This window comes from Gopherus evgoodei, chromosome 9, assembly GCF_007399415.2.
Source record: "Gopherus evgoodei ecotype Sinaloan lineage chromosome 9, rGopEvg1_v1.p, whole genome shotgun sequence".
NCBI lineage: Eukaryota > Metazoa > Chordata > Testudines > Testudinidae > Gopherus > Gopherus evgoodei.
Window position 1 is genome coordinate 11,808,084 of NC_044330.1, and position 22,878 is coordinate 11,830,961.

Here is a 22,878-nt window from a genome sequence, read left to right on the forward strand (position 1 = left end):
TTTTATGTATAAATGATTCAGTTTGGTGTGACTTAAGATATTTGGAACAAGAATCTAGATCCTCTCTTTTTGCATTTAATTGTGACACCTGAAGTAGGCTGGAACACCCTTACTGTCTGGTCACAGGATTTAACTCTTAGACCAGGGGTCGGCAACCTTTGGCAGTGGCCAGCACATCCCTCGGCCTATGCCGCTTCCCGCAGCCCCCATTGGCCTGGGACTGCAAACCGTGGCCAGTGAGAGCCGCGATCGGCCGAACCTGTGGACGCGGTAGGTAAACAAACAGGCCCACCCGCCAGGGTGCTTTCCCTGGGGAGCCGTGTGCCAGAGGTTGCCAACCCCTGTCTTAGACCTTGTCTACATGGGAAAGTTTTCACCTGTATAACCTAATATGAATTTAAATTGATTTAACTAAATCAGTGCCTACTTGTGTGGATGATGCTCTTACTTGAGTTTAAAAATGGCTTTTTCTTATTTTTAGCTTAAACCTGTTCCCAATCAACTCAAGTTATATCAGAAAAAAGCCAAAATTGATCAGGAATAGGTTTAAGCTTCAAAAAAAAGAGAAGCAAAGCCATTTTAAAACCTAAATAAAAGCATTAGCCATACAGGAGTTTGCATACATTAGGTAAAGATTAAACTGGTGTAACTTTCTGATATAATCAAGGCCTTAGATGAAAGTGAATGCATTACTTAATTTTAGTTGAGATATTGAAGGAATGAAAGATGCATAGAAAATATTTGGAACTTTCTCTTCTCTTCCTCTCCCTCCCCCACCCCCACCTTGAAATTGTAAATGGACTCTCTTCTCTCCCATAACCAGGCAAGTAATGCTAAAATAGAATTTTAATAACTATTTCAGAAGTTAATGAAACAGGAATACATTTAAAATCATAATTTTTCTTTCTAGAGTTTCATCAATACATGTAAAATAAATGAGTACTGTAAGGAAGCTTCAATTAAAACTTCCTTTTAGCATAATACCAGCTTTATCCAGGGAATTTCTATTAGGAAACAGACTCCTTATTTTTCAGCAAGAAGGTTGCCTGCACTTAACAATTGACAGTATTGTACAGATTCTTCTTATATAAACACAACCTTTATTTTCCAGAACACTCTGCCAGTGCCATTCTAGTTCTGGAATGTAGTGTAACATCTTGCTTCAAGGGATTTTGCTGTTTTATTTTAGTAGAGATGATACTGAAGTATTTTTTGCAAACCACTGAAGAGTCTTTTTATCCTTAAGAAAAGCTTCTGTTTATTTTTCTGCTAAGTGACTTTTTGAAAAGGATGTGATGCTGCTTGAGCAAACATTTTTTTATAATTAATTCTAGAAGACAGATGAGAAGTCATCAGAATACTTTATAATCATAAATGATAGCTGTAATAGTTACAGCATCCTTGTCTTCTTAGTAATGTAACTGCATAAACAAAAGGGGAGATGACAAGTAGGAAAAAAATTACTTGTTCAAAACAAAAAGCCTAATGTCTAATTTAGGACAATCTTTTGATTGATTCAAACTTGGAAATAATTGACCAAAAAGGTATTTTTTATGTTGTAACCATAACAAAATCAGTGTTGGTGCTTAGGGCAATATATTTGGATAATCAGTAACTTGTAAAAAGACAAATGTTTATATCCCCTTGTTTCAGTATCAGATGGTGCAGCTGTATACTAAAATTCCCAGCTGCATAATTATGCAGATGGCATTATGCCTCACTTTAACAGCAGTACCATAGAAATGGGGGTGCGGGGATGATGATGTAGAAGGCTACTTGTATTACACATCTAATTCTTTTTTTTTTTTTAATAAATAACTGTTATATAGTAGTACATTGCTTTCAGTGAAATGCATGTAGCTGGTACTGCTGGGCTATGTTATAGTTGCCCTTTGAGTAAACAAGAATGTCACTGTTCTTTAAAATTAAATGTCATATCAGAAATTGCATATATTCAAGTGAGCAGTCACTTTGACATGAAACACGTCTGTTTGTTCTGAGATTGTGTACAATATGCTAAAATGTAGAAACTGACTTCCAGTTTTAAATTGCATACCTGTTTGCACATTTGCTTAGTCCTCATATATTGTAGTGTATGCTCATGCTTACATGGTTAAAGAGCTGCTTGGTTAGCTGTGTGTGCATGCCAACCCCAAACTTGCTTCAAAATAGTTCTCCATTCAAAATATTTTCTCAGTACTATAAAATAAAAGGTCAATAAACCAGTTTAGTAAATATCACAGAATTGGTTACATTTATGTGTATGTGTGTGGTTTTTTTTAAAACCCCCAAACCTAATTTGTTACTGTTGAAAATCAGTTCAAACCAAAATGGCTTCTGTCATAATTTAAGTGTCACTTCAGAAGCAGAGCTCTATTCTGTTAAATAGCATACATTTGTTGGAGTCACTTCCAGCTCTATCTGAATGTTCTAGTGTACAAGTAGTTAAATATTATGTGGCTTGTAATTGTGGTTTTGCTCAGAAAAGTGACTGAATAGCACCACCTTTATCAACATCTGCTCTGTTTTCAGAGTTGCTTCTGTTTGCTTACATTCTTTGCTACCTTTCTACTAAACTGCAGAATCACTTGCTCTGTGAGTGAGCTGGGTTGTCTTGCTGTAACCAACATGACTGTTAAATTCCACTGGAGAAACTTTATTACATGTGGTGATGAGCAAACAAAAAAGAAGAATTGAATTTTAGATCACAAGTTGAGTTTGCAGGGATGGCAGTTAGGAAAAAAACCTTTTTTTGCTTAAAAACTGAAATGAAGATGATAGACATAATGCTAAAATGTCAGTTTTTAAAGGCACCTTTCAGAGTACACTTTTATACAGGACTTTATGTAAGACTCTGATATTGAAATTGTTTACTATTTTCTAGTATTCTTTCCCGAATCAAATATAAATAGGCAAATAGATTAGAAATAAAGCCTTCTTTAGACATTAATTTCTAGGATTTCTCTTACATATGTACTTGGTTTAGGATAGCAAAATTCATTTTAAAAGTAAACTCAAATATCCCTCCTCTTGTGCATAAAATATTAGTTCAGCTACTAATTTTTCTATTAAATATATTTCCACTACACACATGACAAAGATTAGTTCAGATTTTGTTTTATCACTTTTCCATAGTTTGTATATATAAAAGTAGTATAATTCTGTCTGCATAATGTTTCAGGCTTCTGTTAGTCACTTTTAATGACATATTTAATCTGTCTTCCACGGAAAATCCTTTCCCAGACCAAAGTCCAGACTTGGAAAGTAGTGCAATATTCCTCTAAAACTGGATCAAACCAGAAGGTTACCTGTGCATATACTGTCTTATACTTTGCAAGTTGCACATATATATCAGGAATCTTGCAAAATCATATTCTGCTTATATCTGTGTTCAGTTCTGAGTCTGATATAACTGTCTAGCTGAAAGGCCTCTATTAGCTACAGTTTCTTAGTCACCAGAGTATCTGTCTGGTGTGCTGATGAAAAGCATATTGAAGATTTAGAGATACACTGAAAACCTAAATCCTAAAGAGAACTAGGTACTTTTAATCTCTTGGTGGGGATCTGGTTCAAATTTCTATCTTAGTACCTCTGCAGCTATTGCAACACAATACAAAATTTCCAGTGTCTAGCTGTTTCACTGTTATGTTGGAAACAAGTTACATAACCAAAGCTTTTTCAGCATAATTATAATTTTTTAAAATATAATTCGAGATTTTGTACCCTTAAACAGAATGAAGCAGGTTTTTTGGAAAAAATCATTATTTAGTGACTTACCAGAGTCTCTGTGAATCTGTTCCAAACTCTAGTGGGGTTGTGTGGTAGTAAAAATGTACCAATACGGTACATGCTGGAGTTGTGTTAGTGGGATGCAACGCAGTGAAGGGCTGGATGTTGTGAGACCTGTAAAATAAGTAAAGCTAGTCTTGTCTTGTGTTTTCCTCTTCTGAGTAATATTAAATTGTAATAAAAAAACATTTTGTGCAGAATACTTTCTTCCTACTCTTCCTTAAAATATTTTATACATAAATCTGCATAAGAAATTAATATTTATTTTAAATATGTTCTGCTAATATCCTTCCTCTTAAGAGGCGTTGGTTAATTGTTTCCTGTTTTTGTACCAGAGCTATAATGGAGGCACATTATTTTAAAACACTTCCAAAATGTACAGAAGCGCAACAATAGCTGTGACCTTAGAGAGCAAGGTCACACCCAGGCCCATTTCCTGTTTTGTTCTTGGGGAAACTAAAGGTTTCACTAAATACTGGATAAAACTAAGGAACCATCTATTCTGCACATGTTGGGGGGGGTGGAGGGGTTGGAGTGGGAGGGTGGAAGAAGTTATGTAAAGTAATTACTATTTAAAAGTTTAGATCTATAGTGTTAACAAATCACACAATTTAGGATTTGAAGTTTTCCTTCTAAACTTGTTTTTATATCTGTTAATTCTTTTCAGAGTATATATAGTGCTTGAATAGGTTCTCGGTTTTCTTTATTTGTGGATAAATATGACAGGAATTTCCAATAATGTAGAACTTCACCCCTCAAAACTATGTAATGTTGAATTAAGTTTTGGAGGATGAAAAGGGTAGGGGTGTGCTTGTGTGTGGTTTGTACAGAGACAGAAGTGTCTGAAGCCCTTAGGGTTGGGACTATGTCCTCTGTTTGCTTGTACAGTGTAAGCTTTATGTTTGCAGATCTTTATTTTAAAAAGAGAGAGAGAAAAGAGAATCAAAAGTGCAATACAAGTAAAATTAGAAATGCAAAAAGTACTCCCACGCTAGCCTTCTTCAATGCCTTGGGAGGGCAGTCTTCTTTTCCAAAAATCTCTGGGCAGTGGAAGTATATCAATGCACTGTAACTCTGAGTTGGCATGACTTTATTTTAGCAGAGAGCTGTTGGACACCTGGAGAAGACTGTTTTTAAAACTCAAAATAATGATTACTTTGTAGTACAAATTTGTATAGCTACTCTAGATCATCAGGATATATACTTTAAACAAGTCCTAACTACTGTTCCCTCTAAGCTGTGCGTGCGCACACAGATCCTAAACCTTGCACACATGGTGAAACACTGTGTGCACAAAAATTTGCACAGAAGCACAACAATTTGCACAGAAGACATTTTTTGCGCACACGGCCTGTAAAAAATTAGAGGGAACATTAGTCCTAGCCCAGCGAGAGATTTTGATTTCTGTAGGCTTTGGTCATTCAGTTATCATACATAATTTGCTTCCCAAATAAAATCAGGAAAGCTCAATAAGAATTTTTTAAACGATTTGTTCAACTTGCTACCCTTTTTGATCTATTTTTAGAATGTTAAATCCATTCAGACTGAAAGAGGATCAAAATATAAACATGGATTCCTGAGTGGCAAGTAAATGATCTTTCAATATTTGTGATTTTAAAGTGTCAAAAACGACTATGCTAACTGTGCTTAGGTCATGCATAGTTTCACTAAGCTAGGAAGTATTTCACCATTGTGCTGCAGCACATCCTGAATATGTAAACAACTCAACTATTCATTCTGAGTTGCCGCTTTGCAGTAGTAACTTTCCTTTCCTTCTAATCCCTTCTCAGAGAATAGAAACCTATTTGCCTTGTCCAATTTAAATAAAAGTTTATTGAAGATGAGTATGTAAACTATCACTTCACTATAACATTAATCTTATCAAAATCAGATTGTTACAAAATGTATAATATGGTGGTGTTTCAGAATGGTATTTTAATGTACAGTGAGCATATTTGCACACACAAGGCATGGCTCAGTCCTCCATATGTTTGGACACAATATTACTCATGTGAGTATCCTCAAGAGCTTAAATGGAACTACTTATGTGAGTAAAATTATACATGCAGATATGTCTGCAGGGATTGGAGCCTGAATTTGTATAAGTGAATCATCAGTCCTGTTAAGTTTGAAAAGTATTAATCATAGTATCTATTAGGGCTGTCAAATAATTAAAAAATAATGAAGATTAATTGCAGTTTTAATCGTACTGTACAACAATAATAGAATACCATTTATTTAAATATTTTTTGATGTTCTTTACATTTTCAAATATATTGATTTCAATTATAACACAGAATTCAAAGTGTAAAGTGCTCACTTTCTGTTATTTTATTACGAATATTTGCACTGTAAAAAAAGATAAAAGAAATAGTATTTTCAGTTCACCTCATACAAGTTCTGTAGTGCAATCTCTTTATCGTGAAAAGCAACTTACAAATGTATAATTTTTTTACGTAACTGCACTCAAAAACAAAACAGTGTAAATCTTTAAAGTCTAGAGGTTCACTCAGTCCTACTTCTCCAATCACTAAGACCAACAATAACTAGTAACTAGAAGCAGTACTGGATGCAGTGTCCTGGGAATTTGGGGTGAGGGATGTGGGATGATAGCTAGATTTGCTGCTTTATCAGACTTCCTCATATTTATGGCTGATTATTTTAGGTTTCAGTGTAATAAACTGGGTGAATATTGCTCAATCTTCCATTTTTAATGAAGTGCTTATAGTAATCATGTGTAGCTATAGTAATCATGTGTAGCTAATTATAGTCTGGAAAAGATGTTGGACATTTCTTTCCAGTAAGAATTTAGAGGTTCCATATCTAGGTGTTATCTTTAATATTTGTAACCATCTAAATGTACCCTTCTGTGGTAACAATACTCTTGCTTAGTGCTTCACAAACCCAATCGCATTCTAAAAAGCATTCAGATGTCACCAGATCTGTGCTCATTGCACAGATCTGCGCATCTGTGTTTACGGAGGGGGGGTTGTTTTTCTGTGGGCAGGTTGGATTGAGAGCTCTGAGTCAGCAATCGTGGTGTCACTGACTGGGGTTGGGATAGAGAAATGATTTGGGGAAACTAGTAAACAAAAATAATACAAGCAAAATGTTTTAAGTTGCTAAACCTGATAGTTACTTGTTCACATCTCCTACTGTTTGTATGCATTGTCTGTTTAGATTGCAATCTCTCCAAGGCAGGACCACTTTATACGCTCTGGTTGCACAGTGCTTAGCACGTAGGGATGCTGATCCTGATTAAGGCCTTTAGGTGCTAGCACAATACAAATAACTTCGGTGGTGGAAAGAGAGACAGATTAAGTGACTTCACCAGGAACATCCTGCTCCAGTGGAAAATCTGATATCTAAACTTGAGTTACTGACTCCAAATTCTGTGCACTATTAGACAACTCTCACCTCTAATCAAAAATGTCTTCCTATGAATTTGTCTTGTACAGGCTTCTGCATTATAGAAGTGTTTAGTGTAAAAATAGGGTCTAGAGCAGTGTCACTGCTTATTGTTGCCAAATTGGCTTGAAGAGGCTGAAACGTCTACATTGAGAGAGGTCTGCGAGTGAAAAACAAAGCTAAAAATCTGCATGTATTCATTAATCGGTCTTTCTAAATTGCAGCTGGTGTTTCTGTTCACAATTGCTTTGTAAACTGTTCATGATATAGCACGGGGTGTCCAAACTTACTGGCCCTCTGAGTCACATCTAACAATCTTCAGAAATTTGAGAACTGGGGCACACTTAACGGGGGCCAGGGCTCGGGGCTTTAGCCCCACAGGAGGCATCTGATGGGGCTAGGGACTTCAGCCCTGCTCCTGCTGTAGCTCTGAACCCCTCCTGTCCCCTCCTTGGAAATGCTTGGAAATGGAGGAAATGGGGTCTAGACAATGGAAATTAACTTTCCCCCTCTTTTTTTAAATTGGCAGATTTTCTTTGCACTGTAATAGTGAGAGAGAAACAACTTCAAGAGGATGAGTGAACTGGAACAGTTACGGCAAGAAGCGGAGCAACTGCGGAATCAAATCAGAGTAAGAATTACTGTTTCCCCAGCCCTTAGGTTATATTGGAGGAAAAACTTGGTGGGAGAAAATGAAGAAGTACATATGTCACTGATGTTTAAATCATGCAACCCTTAACATCTTTTCACATTGGATTAAGTCAGTAAAAGGTTCAAAAAGCTTGGAACTCCACCCCTAATTTTCATTCATTTATGTTTAGTATTGCAATTTAGTATGATATGGCGTATCACCCAATATTTTGGAGTCCTGTGGTAAGGAGTTACATAACTTCCAAAACCCAGGAACAACGAGAACTAGTTAATGACACTGATAATGAAAATTTAACTTTTTTGGACTGCTACTAGCCTTTCTACTATTATTGTTCCTGATTGTTAGGTAAAATGCTTGAGTACTGACTGAGACACAGTATCCAGGGTCATGAATCATGCCTGTGCTCTTTTTCCTTCTCTTCCCATTGAAATTATTTTTCAGATGCACATCTTCCCTTTCTTCTACTCCTGTTTTAATTCAAATTATTCACCACCAATAAACTGATTTATTGTATGGCATCTAGTGGTCTGTCAAGAAGCTATTGCAGAATACATCAAAAATTCAGTGACTGTTCTCAGTGAAAAATATGTAGGATATCAGTCTTATCTATGTTTTCTTTCCAAGCATGCAGCATCTACAGACTAGATCTGCGGTTCTCAAACTGTGGGTTGGGACCCCATTTTAATGGGGTCACCAGGGCTGGTGTTGCCTGGGACGGAAGCCCAAACCCAATTGCCTTGGGCTGAAGGTAAAGCCTGAGGACTTCAGACCTGAGTAGCGGGCTCAGATTATAGGCCCCCATTCCCGGGGCTGAAGCCCTTTGGCGTTGCTTCTAACACCCCTAATACTCGGGCAAGGAGGTTGAGTGGGCTCAGGTTTTGCCCCCCCCCCCCCTCCTGGGGTTGTGCAGTAATTTTTGTTGTCAGAAGGGGGTCACGGTGCAATGAAGTTTGAGAGTCTCTGGACTAGACCTATGTAGGAATGCTTTACCTGGAGACACAAAGGAGGTCTTAGTCCTAGTCAATTTCATTATGTGGTGATTCTACATGTAATTACCGTATATACTCGATCATAAGTCAATTCGTTTATAAGCTGACCCTGCTCCCCCCCCCCGATGGATAAGTAAAAATGGAAAATTTTTATAACCCATTCATAAACCAACCCTATAATTCAGGGGTCAGCAAACTTTGGCTCCCGGGCCATCAGGATAAACCACTGAGGAGCCAAGATGGTTTGTTTACCTCAAGCGTCCGCAGGCACGGAGGTAAACCTAAGTAAACAAAGTGTCCTGGTGCGCCAGCTGCTTACCCTGATGGGCCAGGACAGCAACTGGTGGGGACATTTTTTTTGGGGGGGGAGAAGCTGGGAGTCAGAGGAGTAACCCCACATGACCCCACCCCTACGCCAGGACCCCCACACACTCTCCATCCCATCCCTTCCCTCCTTATCTGAGGAGGGCCAGAGGAGGATGTTTCTGACCTGGCTGGAGCTGCTCTGGCAGGCTGGGCAGCGCGGCTGGAGCTGCTCTGGCAGGCTTGGCTGGGTGACACGGTCGCAATGTGCTCAGGTGGCATGGCCACAGCCTGCTTTGGGGGGTGGGGCCGACCAGCATGCCTGCAGCCTGCCTGCCCCGAAGCAGCTGGAGGCTGAGGAAAGAGCAGCCTGGCCAGCAGTGGAGAGACTGGCCCGCCTCTTCCCTTCTGGCTGTGCTGCCTCTCCTTGCTCCCTCTGTCAGGGGGACGGGGCGGTGTCCCACCTCTCCCTTTCTATACCCGTTCATAAGCTGACCCCCTTCTCTGGTGCTTCCCTTTTTTTTAAAAAAAAAAAAAAAAAAAAAAAAAAAAAAAATTGACTTATGAATGAGTATATAAGCACTTTCAGCCTGATGTCAGTTGTCTTGTGATAATCTGCTGCCTACTCAGTGTTTTGAGCATTGAACTACTGATGAAGATATTGTCCATGTGCTGTGCGTTTGCCATGCATTAATTGTTTTTTTGTGGGGGTGGGGAGGGAAAGGCTTGTAGTAGCACATTTAGGACTCTTTTGAGACTGATTGTTCAAGGTTATCTGGGGGAGAGTTCTGTGTCACATGTCCTTTAACTTTCCCAATATGTATTCAAACGTAAGGTCAAGGCCAGTTAATGTCAGAAGAGTTACAGCACTAAGGACTCTCCCTAGCTGACCTCAGCAATTTGGTTAAATTTAGCCATTATTTTAATTTAATCTTACATTAGCACTCCAGTGTACTGAGTGCTGCACAAATATTGATGTAAATATCGTGTTTCAATTTCTTCCCCAGTTGACATGCCTTAGAAGTATCTGCCCCATTACAGTTGGGCCTGATGTAGTCAGTCTCATCTTATAGGAAATGGCATTGGGTGAGGAGTGAGACTGGTGTGGTGCAGAATACCCACTGAGCAGTTACTTGGCCAGTGGAACAGGTAGACCTCTCAGGAATGTCCTCACAAGAATGCCTGTGGAGCTGGGAAGCCAGCAGGATTTTTTATATGGAGACTTAACTTGACTGAATAGGGTAAAATGGATTTAGTAAGACCTATGTCTCTGAGCCCCACATCTGCAGTTGGAGCCTGGCAGTTGTACCTCTGCGTCCATGACAAGCACCACTGAAGTCAGTAGGGCTCTATATTGGCATTGGTGTTGGCTTGCATGGCTCAAATTGCAGGATTGGGGGCCTTATAAAATTAGTCACAATATATTAAAGAAATAAAAAAACGTAATTTTGTATTGCTATACACCTGCTGTTGTCTGTCCTTCGAGTTCGAAGATATCACTGATTGGTTTGGTTTCTGTGAACATGTAAGTGGCTGATTAGACCAGTTTGAGCTTTGAACTGTCTGTGGCACAGTGAACACAAAATACTGCTATGAGTTACTAGATTAACAGCGGACATGCTGCTGTTGCCATGTTTATGCTGCTGGCGCTTCTGCTTCAGCAGTTCTCCTCTGCTCATAGACTGTAGCTCTAGTATGGAATGAGGCTTCACCGGGTAGAAGGATCATGAGTGAGATCTTCCCAAAACTCTGGGTCAGTGTTGAAACACCTCAAAGATAACTTGAGAGAGTCCTTGAAACATTTCTTCTGGCCTAGTTAACAGCTTGTAATGTTTCCAGTTCAGGTCACATTGCACAATCTGGTCAGTTTTTAAGAAAATAATTAGACTAATATTTCAGTTAGGTGAGGGGTCAATCTTGCTTACTTGTTAAATCAGTTCAAATTTTTCTTTCTAAGTTCTTGCTCTGAATTTTGGCTTGGGAGGGTAGGACACGGTAGTTCTTATTTTGATGTACTGCTGATGGTAAACATGATATAATGTCTTAATTCTAAATGACCATTTTCTGTTTGCTCACATAGTTTGTGTTTCTAGTAAGAGAATAGCAAATACACATTTTCATTAGTTATTTTTCAGCGTTCTCCAAATAAACCAAAATGTAGGTGTAGATTTAGATAAGGGGCATTGCAGAGTGTTTCAGAGATGGGGCTCTGACATCTTCACAAGTTCTTTTTTTATTATAAATGCTAAACCACCACTCTCAAAAAACTGGTCCATAGGATGTACCTGACTGTTGAAATAAATGAATTTACTATGTGTATCTGTAATTTGGGCTTCTTCAGCATCACATTTATTTTACATATAAACATCCTAGATATGTAAATATTGGTGGTACTTCCCCCCAAATCGTTTTACAGTTCCCATTGTTTTAATGGATGCCAGTTGCTAGAGCTAGAAGAAGAGGGCTAGGCAGCCTATTTTAGTTGAATGTTGTTCTCTCTCCAAATTCTTCCTTTAAAAAACAAACGCAATCTAGCCAAAACATTAGTCCTCACCAATGGATTAATAGAGGTGGAGGAGATATGATGAATCAAATAATAAAATGTACAAGAAGCAAGAATGCTTTGTGTTTGAATGCTCATATTCCCCAAATGTCTTGTTTGAATTGCCTCAGACTTTCAAATATTTTAGCCTAGCATAACTTTGTCTATGGAATTGCAGGTAGGTTAATGTACTTCTGGCAAAACTGAGTCGTAGAACAGGGTTGTGATGAGATTTGTTTAATCCTCTCTAGAGAATGATTAGCGTATTGGAAAATCTCTAGTATATTCTAGCTATTCCAAATCTTCCTCTTTTTCTTGGTAGCTTCCGACTGTCTTAGTTACTTGCAAACCTTTTTGTGTTTTGGGATATCAGAGATTCTTTAAAAATGTTATACCAGTCTTGTATCCTAAATCAGTGGATTAAAGATATTTAAATTGGCAGCATCCTAAATTAGAATCAGTTGCAGCACGTAAGGTTCAATCTTGACGTTAAATCTATAATGGGGTCTTGGTTCTAATTTGGACACTACCAAAATGTATATATTTGCACACACAAAACAGTGTTAGGGTTTCAAAGTCTAGCAATCAAACCCTGTGAAATATCAGAATTAAGGTTGCCTGTCCCTGTGTGTATGCATCATGATGATAGGGGATCATATAATTAGGCTAGCTTTTTCACAAGATCCTTGCCTTATTTAGTGCATAGGACTGTGTGTGCTTTGGAGATGAATTATGTTTTTGGTATTGAAAGCAGCTGTTGTCTGCAGGATGCCTGCCTCATTTGTCATAGAAATTTGGAAGGTGTGTAGTGAATGAGGCAGGAGGTTGAAGGAACAGAACGGAGAGTCTTATGGTTATGGCAGTTAAATAGTACCCTGGAGAATTGGATTCTATACCAGCACACTGCACCACAGAGTTACTATCTGATACTGGCCTAGTCACTTAAACCAAATTTTTCAGTGGTGGTCACTAATTGTGTTACTTATTTTCTACAAACCCAAAGTGAGACCCTGGGGTCTGATTTGCAGATGTGCTGAGCAGTCACAGCAACAACTGAACTAAACAAGAGCTGTGCCGTGAACATGTAAGGTGCTATATCAGGGGTTCTCAAACTTGGGGGTTGAGACCCCTCAGGAGGTCGCAAGGTTATTACATGGGGGAGTCACGAGCTATCAGCCTCCACCCCAAAACCCACTTTGCATCCAGCATTTATAATGGGGTTAAATGTATTAAAAAATGTTTTTAATGTATAAGGGGGTCACACTCAGAGGCTTGCTATGTGGAAGGGGTCACCAGTACAAAGGTTTGAGAACCACTGTGCTATATAATGCTAATTACTCTGAGAAAACAGGCCCTAGGCATTGCAAATTGGGCACCCAAAATTAATGGACACTTCTGAGTTTAATCTCTCTGTGCCTCAGTTCCCCATCTGTGAAATGGACATTATACCTTCACCTCACTTTATGGGTGTTGTGAAAATAAATTTATATATGTGAAGCGTTCGGGTACTATAGTGATAAGCACCATAGAAAAGTCCATGAGAAAATTAACAATTCTGTATTCAAACTCTTTTCTGAATTGTGTGCAGTAAATAAGGCACAGGACAACACATTGAACACTGAAGAGAACAACATATGGAATAGCTTCTCATTCGGTAATCGCTATGCACTGAACGAGACAGGGGTCTAGTGGGGGAAAAAATAGTATGTGATCACGTCATTAAAGACGGTGTCGTCATATGTACGCATAAGGACAGGCAACCTTAATTCTGACACTTCCCAACTTTTGAGTTCCTGACTTTAACTTTTAATAGCTTTTATATACAATTGCTTAAGTTTTTAAAAGTGGAATTTTTTTTTTCTGTTTGATATGTGAAATCATATTGACGTCCCCATGGGTCACTAGCAGGATTTGAGCCTTTAGATGCATAGCACAGATCTCTGCTTCTTGAGTAACAACATAGCAGTGTAACTTGCTGACAGCAGGGGCTGTTGACTTGAGAATCATGGGTTTCATTGCAGGTTCTACAGGGAGTGTTCTCCACGAGCCTGCCCTCTTCTGTCCCTGTCTTGACCTGCCCCCATTTCTGACCCAGGCTCTTCTTCCCAGTCTCTTCACATAGCCAACCCCAGTCTCTATTTCAGTGCTTCCCATCTGATTCCCAGTTCATACTCCTCACCCCAATCTCCCCTGGTGGCCTTGCCCAGCCAGCTCTAATCTGTCTGTCAGTTCCCTCCTACTATCAGCTCCCTCCACTGCCCCCAAGATCCTAGTCCTTGGCTTTGTCTACCCTAGTGGCTTTGTCGACAAGGGGTGTGGAGGAAAAAAACCCACCACCATCACATTTCAAACCGTTGCTTCAAAGTATGGAGGTTTTAGAATTTCTCAATGAAATGGTTTGTAAGAATTCATTTAACATGGTCAAAACTTAAATTTAATTTTTTCCTTAACCTTGTTCTCAAACAGCTGGACCTTTTAGCTGGTAGATAAATAGATAGATAAAATTCAGCCTGAGGCAGTCTGGAAATCTACAGCCTGAACTGTTAAAATTCAGCAAAGTTATAAGCAAGGAAGAACAAACTTGTGTAACACATCCCATTATAGCTATAGGTGGTGCTGCCAAATTTTGCTATTATATTAATAATAAAAAAACACAGTTCTGGCCTAGTTAAAAGATAACATCCAAAATAAATTTAGTGTTGGGCCTCTTCAGCTTTTGCAACTAAACAATGAATTTAATTGCTCAGCTTTAATATCCAGTGTATTTCTTCTTGTGAGTGAAAGGATGCCTGAACACTAAGGGATTCGTTTGGTATTTTAAATGTTCTCATTCAAGATGTCAACATTTTATAAATATTTCTGCAGTTCAGACACTGTAAGAAGTGGATTGAGGTGACCTAATCAGCTCTTGAGCTTGTTTTTGGAAAGAAAACTATTAGGAGCAGCTAGTGTCAGTTACCTTACTTTGTTTTGTTTTTGAAGTAGGAAGTCAAAATATACCAACTAAATTTTAAAAGAACATTATTAAGGTTGCAAAGTAAACAACTGAGAAGCTAGAAAATGCCAGAACTAAGGTAGGCACTGACACAGTCTCCGATTACATGACCACATACTTTTTTTCCCCTCATTCAGTCCATCCTGTCCGGGAGATGAATCAAGGTTGTGCAGTGAAAGCGACTGTCTGTGTGTATTATACCTGCTTTATTTATTGTGGAAGTTGGAAGGTGTCTAGTGAAGAATGTAGGGGGAGGCGTACAGGAAAAGAGAGGGTCCTTAATGCAGTTGCATGTTGCTCTGAAGAATTGGATTCTATCCCTGCCTTTGCCACTGAGTTCCTATCTGATACTGGACTAGTCATTTAAACTAGACTTTTCACACATGGTCACTAATTAAATGTGTTCATCATTTTCTGGGTTCCTAAAGTGAGACCCTGGGATCTGAATTGCAGAAGTGCTGAGTGCTCACAGCTGCAGCCGAAGTCAGTGGGAGCTGTGCTTTGAACATATGAAGTGCTGTATAATGCTAAGTTCTCTGAAAAATCTGATGCTATGTCTCTCAAATTGGCACCCAAAAAACAGTGGACACGTTGACCTTAATCTCTCTGCCTCAGCTCCCTATGTGTAAAATCGAGTAATACCCTCTCACCTCATGTGGATTTTGTAAAAATAAATTAATTATAATGATGAGCACCATAGGAGAAACCTACAAGGAAATTGATCATTATGTTTTCAGATCAAAGGTTGAATAATGTGCAGTCAATAAGACTTGGGGCCACATGTAGAACAATGAGGAGAAAGCAAAATATTGAATAGCTTCCTCATTCACTGTGCAGTGAATGAAGCAGGGATACTGTGGAAAAAGTAATTTGTGCTCATGTAATTAAAGATATGATGCATACACACATGGTGATTTTGCTCATTGAAGGGTGAGTGGGGGGTGGGGTTACTGTACTGGTACAAAGCACTACCTTTACCGGAGCAAGCTGCATCCATACTAGGAGTGCTTTGCCAGCTATTCTAGTGTGTTGTACTGGCAAAACACTCGTAGTTTGGATGCAGCTTATAACTGGAAAAGCATAGCTATACTATATATCTTATTCCAGGCTCCCAATTCCCTTACCTACCCACCCCAAATGAAATAAGTCTATACCAGCAAAAGCACAGTTCTGCTAGAATAATTATCTGCACCAAAGCCTTCTACCAGCACAGCTATGTCAGTCAGGGTGCAATGAGGTGTGGTCCTTGACTGACACAGTTGTGCTGGCCCTAATCACTTTTCACCTTTGCCAGCGTTTTGTCTTCTCCTCTGTTCTTACTGTATCTTCAGCCCACATCTTGGATTCTTACCCAAATACTACATAATGAAGGGACTACTCTAAAGTGTGTTTGGATTCACCACTTAGCCCTTGACATATAGGCAGAGTAGTACAGCATGAAAACAAGAGGCTGTCCAACAAGATTGCAAAGAGGTTGACTTGGAAGTTGTCTAGGTATAAATTACATGTAAGCAAGTATGGCAGCTATTTTCTCTTGCAGTACTTCAGTTTTCTTGGACACCATAACTTGTTCACATGAATGGGATGGGAATACTGAACATAAGGATTCTTGCATACTTTTTTTAAACAGGGAATCTTTGTTTTCCAACAGATTTTGAAAAAGTCTTGGTGTAAAATAACTTTTCTATAGGTAACATTTTCAGTTGATGTACACTGTTGTTTTATTCAAGAGTCATATTAATTGTTCCTTTCTCTGTTTCAGGATGCCAGAAAAGCATGTAGTGATACAACTCTTGCTCAGGTATATCATTATTTTTATGCTGGGAACTAACCCCTACAAGGCAATAGGTTTCTTGAGTAATTATAGCATGCCTGGTATGGTGACTGAAAAAGATGAAGTGCAACAACTCTTGAAGTACATTGCTTAGTGCACTATTTACAATTATGAAATTGATGCAATAATTATAGAGGATGGGAAAAAAAGCTAAGGCCTTTACAGGTGGTATTTGCAGCCAGTCAAAAAGCTCTAAAGCCATGAGACATCTACATACATCAGAAATGCCTTGGATAGATTTCTTTATCATATATTATACTAAATATACATATTTTCCATAATTCCCCTTTTTAAATATTTAATGAAACTGTATGGCATAACGGTTTGGCTTTGAGAGTTGCTCGCAATTAGCTATGTATAAGCTGTCCATTTTATTGGGAAATTGAAGTTCTTCATTTAAAATCCAGGTCTGGGCTTTTAGGTGGCAGTTGTCAGACTACTGAAAAATGACACTGGAATAAATACTAAATGCTCATTTTCTTCTGTGGCTGTTATTTTGAGGGTGTGAATTGTCAGCTTCCATAAAGCTTTAATGTAAAAATAAAGTTCACACCTAAAACATACAGAAGCTCCATCTACATAGTGCCTGAAACAGTCTGAAACATCTAGAGTAGCGACCATCATTAAGTTCACTGTCACTGATATCCTGATTTTCTTGCAAAACCTTTTGTCTGGCTACACTATCACATCATTGTGCACTGTTTCTGTGGAAACAGCAGTCCCTGTTGTATGTCCAAATTCTAGTAGTGCAAAATATTTATGTTCCTGGCAGTTTGAGTGTTGTACACATTTATGACCATCTCGGAGATACTGAATAATTGTTTGATTTGTGTTTTTTCCTGTTCAGATCACCACAAGTCTGGACTCAGTGGGTCGAATCCAAATGAGAACAAGACGTACACTGAGAGGTCACTTAGCTAAAATTTATGCTATGCACTGGGGATCTGATTCAAGGTTTGTACAAGTGATTCTTGAACTTGGAGGCCAAGGGATCCCTTTTCTAGCTCTTGAAAGAATTGTAGGGTTACTAGAGAGAGACAAGGTGGGTGAGGTAATATCTTTTGTTGGACCAACTTCTGTTGGTGAAAGAGACAAGGTTTCAAGCTTTTTCAGAGCTCTTCAGGTCTGGGAGAGGTACTTAAAAGGCTTGTCTTCACATACAAAGCTACAATGGCACAGCTTCATTGCTGTAGCACTTCTGTGAAGATGCTGCTATGGCATTGGGAGAGCTTTTCCCGTCGGTGTAGTTAACCTACCTCTGTGAGAGTTGGTAGCTATGTCGATAGGAGAAGCTCGCCCATTGACAGCGCTATCTAGCGGGGATTAGGTCAATATAGTTTTACCAATATAAATCTGCAGTGTAGATCTGGCTAGATTGTCACAGCAAAATACAAGTTGGAACAGATTGTTAAGCATAAATAGTTACCACATTGTAAGAGACCACAATGAAGTTGGCAGTTAACACGTCTGCAGTTATAGGAAAAGAAGGGTTATTTGGTCAAAGATTGTTGTAGTGAGCCATAAATCCGTTGTCTTTATTGAGTTTGTCTATTACAAGAAAATCCAGACATCTTGTGGGACCACTCTGGGTATGTCTACACTCCAGTTATAAACCCACAGCTAGTCGGTGCCAGCTGGCTCGGGCTAAAGGGCTGTTTAATTGTGCTGTATATGTGCCCAAGCCTGAAAGTCTACGCCACAATTAAACAGCCCCTTAGCCTGAGTCAGTTGGCCCAGGCCAGCTGCGGGTGTCTAACTGCAGTGTAGACATACTTTCAGTCTTCAGCCACTTTTGAGGGCCATAGATCATAGCAAATTTTGAGAAATGTTTATACTATAGCTTTCCTTTTTAAAGCCAGTTATAATCATACAGAAATAAGGAAAAGGGAAATCATTCCATTATAAGGATATGTGCTTCACTTTTATTTTCCACAAGCATTTTGTCTAGTCTTTCAGATGGTCTATTTACAGATTCTTCAAATCTGAGAGCCTGGTGTAGGCTGACACTTAACTTCAGAATTCTTTGTATTACATTTTCCCTTACACTATGAAAGGTCATGTAGCTTGAAATGGTTGATTTAGTGCAAATGTATTTTAAGTTAATAGAAAACTGTAAGGATATGGAATAACAAAATGTTTTTCAGTGAATTAAAATGTGTGTTTTGTAAATCACAACAATAAATGTAGACTGCCATGTGTTGCAGCTAATTCAGTATAGTTCTGATTATTAGTATAAGAAATTCATTCAAAAGAATTGACAAATAATCCAAATAAGATTTAAATACATGCATAATGTGTTAGATTGATTCATTGGAAGTTTTTATCAAAAACTCTTCAAAATATCTACAGTGGCCTCCCCCCTGCCAAAAGGTATATGTAAATGAAGAAAACAGATACGACTTGTTCGTTAGTTCTTATGGAACAAAAGGGTGATGCTGGAAGGCTTCTTAAATATAAAATAACTCCTTCCAAAAAGTTTTTTGAACAACCAATAGCCATCTCAACATACGGTGGCATTCCAGAGGCTAATTGTACCTGGTGATATTGTGTTCTGGCTTGTCTAGACTTGGAGTATCTGTACTACATTTATGATACTAAAACGGAATCTGAAGGATACAAGCAACCAGTAGGAAGAGGTTATAAAATTTGTAAATAGCTTGAGCCTTTTTAAATGTCCGTTATTCTAGCTTGTTCTAATAGTGGAAGTTTATCCATGGATTCAGGTAAGATTTTTCTAGCAAGCAACACGTTCTTTGCAGCTGTCCAGCAACATTTGGCCTTAGAAAGTTTAAAAATAGACAAAAGGAGAAAATGAAAAAGCTTTTCTGAATTATTTGACATTCATGCATCTTGTCTATTTTGAAATTAAGTATGAGACAAGAAGTTAACATGTTTATATTTCTGTTTTGTGGTTATCTTTAGGCTACTAGTCAGCGCTTCCCAAGATGGAAAATTAATTATTTGGGATAGTTATACAACAAATAAGGTAGAGTTGTTTATAATCCATATTGGTAATCTGTACACAAGTGACACTTTTGTTTTAGTTCCTTCTTTCTGTAACACTTTTTTCTTTTAGTTGGACTGGCTCCATCCCTTTTTCCTATTGAAGTTTTAACTAGCTTGCTTTCATTTTTTTTTATACCCAGCTTTTTATTCAAAGTGCATTTTAGCTTGGGTAATGCCTGTTTCTATATGTTGAGCCTTTGCTTCTATTCACTGTAGCTTGCTTGCTGGAAGAAAAGAATATTTAGGTTTTTTTATAACCCTCTGATAACTAGCTCTGAGATCACTGGTAGGGTGTGCTGCAGAAGTAATGTGGTTAGCATGGGATCCCTTGGAAGCTTAGCAGTGCTCCGGATATTAATTGGCCAAGCATTTGCATGTGTGTTGTGGGGCCGGGTGGGGTATCTTTCTAAAGAGTTTTAATAACTAACTCCTTGTTACTCTTGTTTTTGCAACTGTACCACCCTACTTGTGCTGTTGTTTCTGTCGCACATGCTCTGCCATTCTGTTGCAGAAGCACACAAGCCCAGGGTTTACAGAGAATTAATATAAATCCATTATAGTAGATGTTTAGCTCCTTGAGACAAAGAAAGTGAGAAATCTTGATCAAACGAGGAAGGACTGGGGTGCAGTTCCTCTGCTGATGGCAACTGGCATAGCTTCATTGGTGGAGGCATGCCAGTCTACCCCAGTTGAGGTTCTGGCTCAGGAAGACAAACTGGAGGGAGGAATTTGAATAGAATGAAACCTACTGCATGTTTTAGTAATCCTTAATTTCAGAATAGCTCTGATACTATAAAAACAATTGCACTGAACTTGCACCCATCTAACCAGGCGACCATTTTTTCCATCCCTTAAGTAAATATTCAGCAGAATTGAAGTGTGTTTAAAATTAGATTCTTTTGTTAGTTGGATATCCCACTATCTTATTTAGTAGCATCTGCTGCAATGCTAAACCAGTATAGCAGATAACTAGATGCAGAAGGTTGGACAAGAATGGCTGTGGTTGAGTGTGACTGCCTAAAATCTGGTGTAGTTCTAATATGCCTCATCTCTCTGTAGATGCATGCCATTCCTTTGAGATCTTCCTGGGTGATGACCTGTGCATATGCTCCTTCTGGCAACTATGTCGCTTGTGGTGGATTGGACAACATCTGTTCCATATATAATTTGAAAACCAGAGAGGGCAATGTGAGAGTGAGCAGAGAGTTACCAGGGCATACAGGTCAGCTGCATTTTGCTACATTTATTTTTCTTTACTGTTAGTCAAAGTATAACAGTCCCAAGCCTGCACTATTCACAGCATGCCCTAAAGTGAAAACAAGTGTTAACAATTTGAAAAATGGAGTATAGTCTAATTTTGGTTTTGATCAGATTTAGGAATCACTTTTTATATGTCACTCATTTTGCCTTTATCAGTCTTAATGCTAAATTCTGTGTTCATTTAGTTCTGCCAATGAGATACTACCACTATCTGAGCAAATGGAGCAGTACGCACTCCGGTGAATTTGGCTTCTGTACTGCTATTTTTAAAATACAAGTAGCATCAAGTGGTGGTTATTGTGTGACGTACTGAGAAGGTTTTTTGGATAACTTTTACTAGGACAGTGGGGTATGAAATTGACATCTGCCATTATTCTGTTCCTAGGATATTTGTCCTGCTGTCGTTTTCTAGATGACAACCAAATTGTTACAAGTTCAGGGGACACCACCTGGTGAGTTTTGGGGGTAGTTGGTGGTTTTTTTGTTTTTTTCAGTGCTTTGATTGTTTTTAAGCTAAGCTTGTAGAGAGACCCCATTCTATTGCTGAAATACATCTGTTTTATCTGCAGTGCTCTTTGGGACATTGAAACTGGTCAACAGACCACCACCTTCACTGGGCATACCGGAGATGTGATGAGTTTATCCCTAAGTCCAGACATGAGAACTTTTGTTTCTGGTGCCTGTGATGCCTCCTCCAAGCTTTGGGATATTCGCGATGGAATGTGCAGGCAGTCTTTCACAGGGCATGTGTCTGATATTAATGCAGTTTGTGTAAGTGAGCATTTCTGTTTACAAATGGAGAGCTAGGAGACAATAAGTGTAGATGTAAGATATCAATTTATAATCTAGTTTTCAAAACAGGGTGGAGAGTCGTCAAGTCTCTGATTTGGCCACTTACAATGAATATAGTTTCTTAGAATCTGAGATCTTGATAAGACCAACCACCTGCAAAGTTCATGACTATTAATCATACATATCCTCTAGATATGGTTAAGTGATCTTGGAACAATGCAGACTGTCCTCATTTAGTCTAAGTTGTCATAATGGTTTGCTGCTCTGTCCATCTTTACCTGCTTGACCTCCTTTTGCTTCATAATACTTTATCATTGCGTGATTGGATACGTCTATTTACAGTAGGTGTGTACGTTTTGTGCACCAGTGCTGGAGAATTTTCCCTAGCAGCACCAGTAGAGGTGGCTGCTCCTGTGCTATGATGTTCCTCATGTTCTGAGCAGAGTATAAAGTGGCAGAGCTGCCCCACCCTTCATTCAGTTCCTTATTGCAGTTGGTCAGAGCATGCTGTCAGCTTGTTACTTCTCCAAATGATCTTGTTCCTTATGATCTCCTTCTTTGAGATGGTAACACATTTTTTAGATAAAAGAAACGCAATGGATTTAATTTACCTCTATTTCAGTAAGGCATTTGATATGGTTCCACATGGGGAATTTTTAATTAAATTGGAAAAGATGGGGATCAGTATGAAAATTGAAAAGTGGATAAGGAACTGGTTAAAGGGGAGACTACAGTGGGTTATACTGAAAGGTGAACTGTCAGGCTGGAGGGAGGTTACTAGTGGAGTTCCTCAGGGATCGGTTTTGGGACTAATCTTATTTAATCTTTTTATTACTGATTTTGGCACAAAAAGTAGGAGTGTGCTAATAAAGTTTGCAGATGACACACAGCTGGGATGTATTGCAATACAGAAAAGGACCGGGATACTATACAGGAAGATCTGGATGACCTTTAAACTGGAGTAATAGTAATAGGATGAAATTTAATAGTGAAAAGTGCAAGGTCATGCATTTAGGGATTAATAACAAGAATTTTTGTTATAAGCTGGGGACTCATCAGTTGGAAGTAACAGAGGAGGAGAAGGACCTCGGAGTATTGGTTGATCACAGGATGACTATGAGCTGCCAATGTGATATGGCCATGAAAAAAGTTAATGCGGTCTTGGGAGACATTAGGCAAGGTATTTCCAGTAGAGATAAGGAAGTGTCAGTATGGTTATACAAGGCACTTGTAAGACCTCATCTGGAGTGTACTGTATGCAGTTCTGGTCTACCATGTTTACGAAGGATGAATTCAAACTGGAACAGA

At 38.7% G+C, this 22,878-nt stretch overlaps 1 protein-coding gene across 6 annotated transcripts in view; it reads left to right on the forward strand.

Moving 5' to 3' along the window:
* The window catches only part of GNB4 (G protein subunit beta 4), a 111,486-nt gene that overhangs the window by 81,450 nt on the left and 7,158 nt on the right, over positions 1-22,878 (forward strand). For all 6 annotated transcript variants that reach the window (XM_030576617.1, XM_030576615.1, XM_030576618.1 and 3 more), the window contains 7 exons: positions 7,727-7,828; positions 16,441-16,479; positions 17,360-17,466; positions 19,435-19,498; positions 20,578-20,740; positions 21,164-21,230; positions 21,348-21,549. In XM_030576617.1, coding sequence (XP_030432477.1) covers positions 7,772-7,828; positions 16,441-16,479; positions 17,360-17,466; positions 19,435-19,498; positions 20,578-20,740; positions 21,164-21,230; positions 21,348-21,549 — 699 coding nt within the window. In that variant the 5' untranslated portion in view covers positions 7,727-7,771. The remainder of the gene's footprint in view (positions 1-7,726; positions 7,829-16,440; positions 16,480-17,359; positions 17,467-19,434; positions 19,499-20,577; positions 20,741-21,163; positions 21,231-21,347; positions 21,550-22,878) is intronic.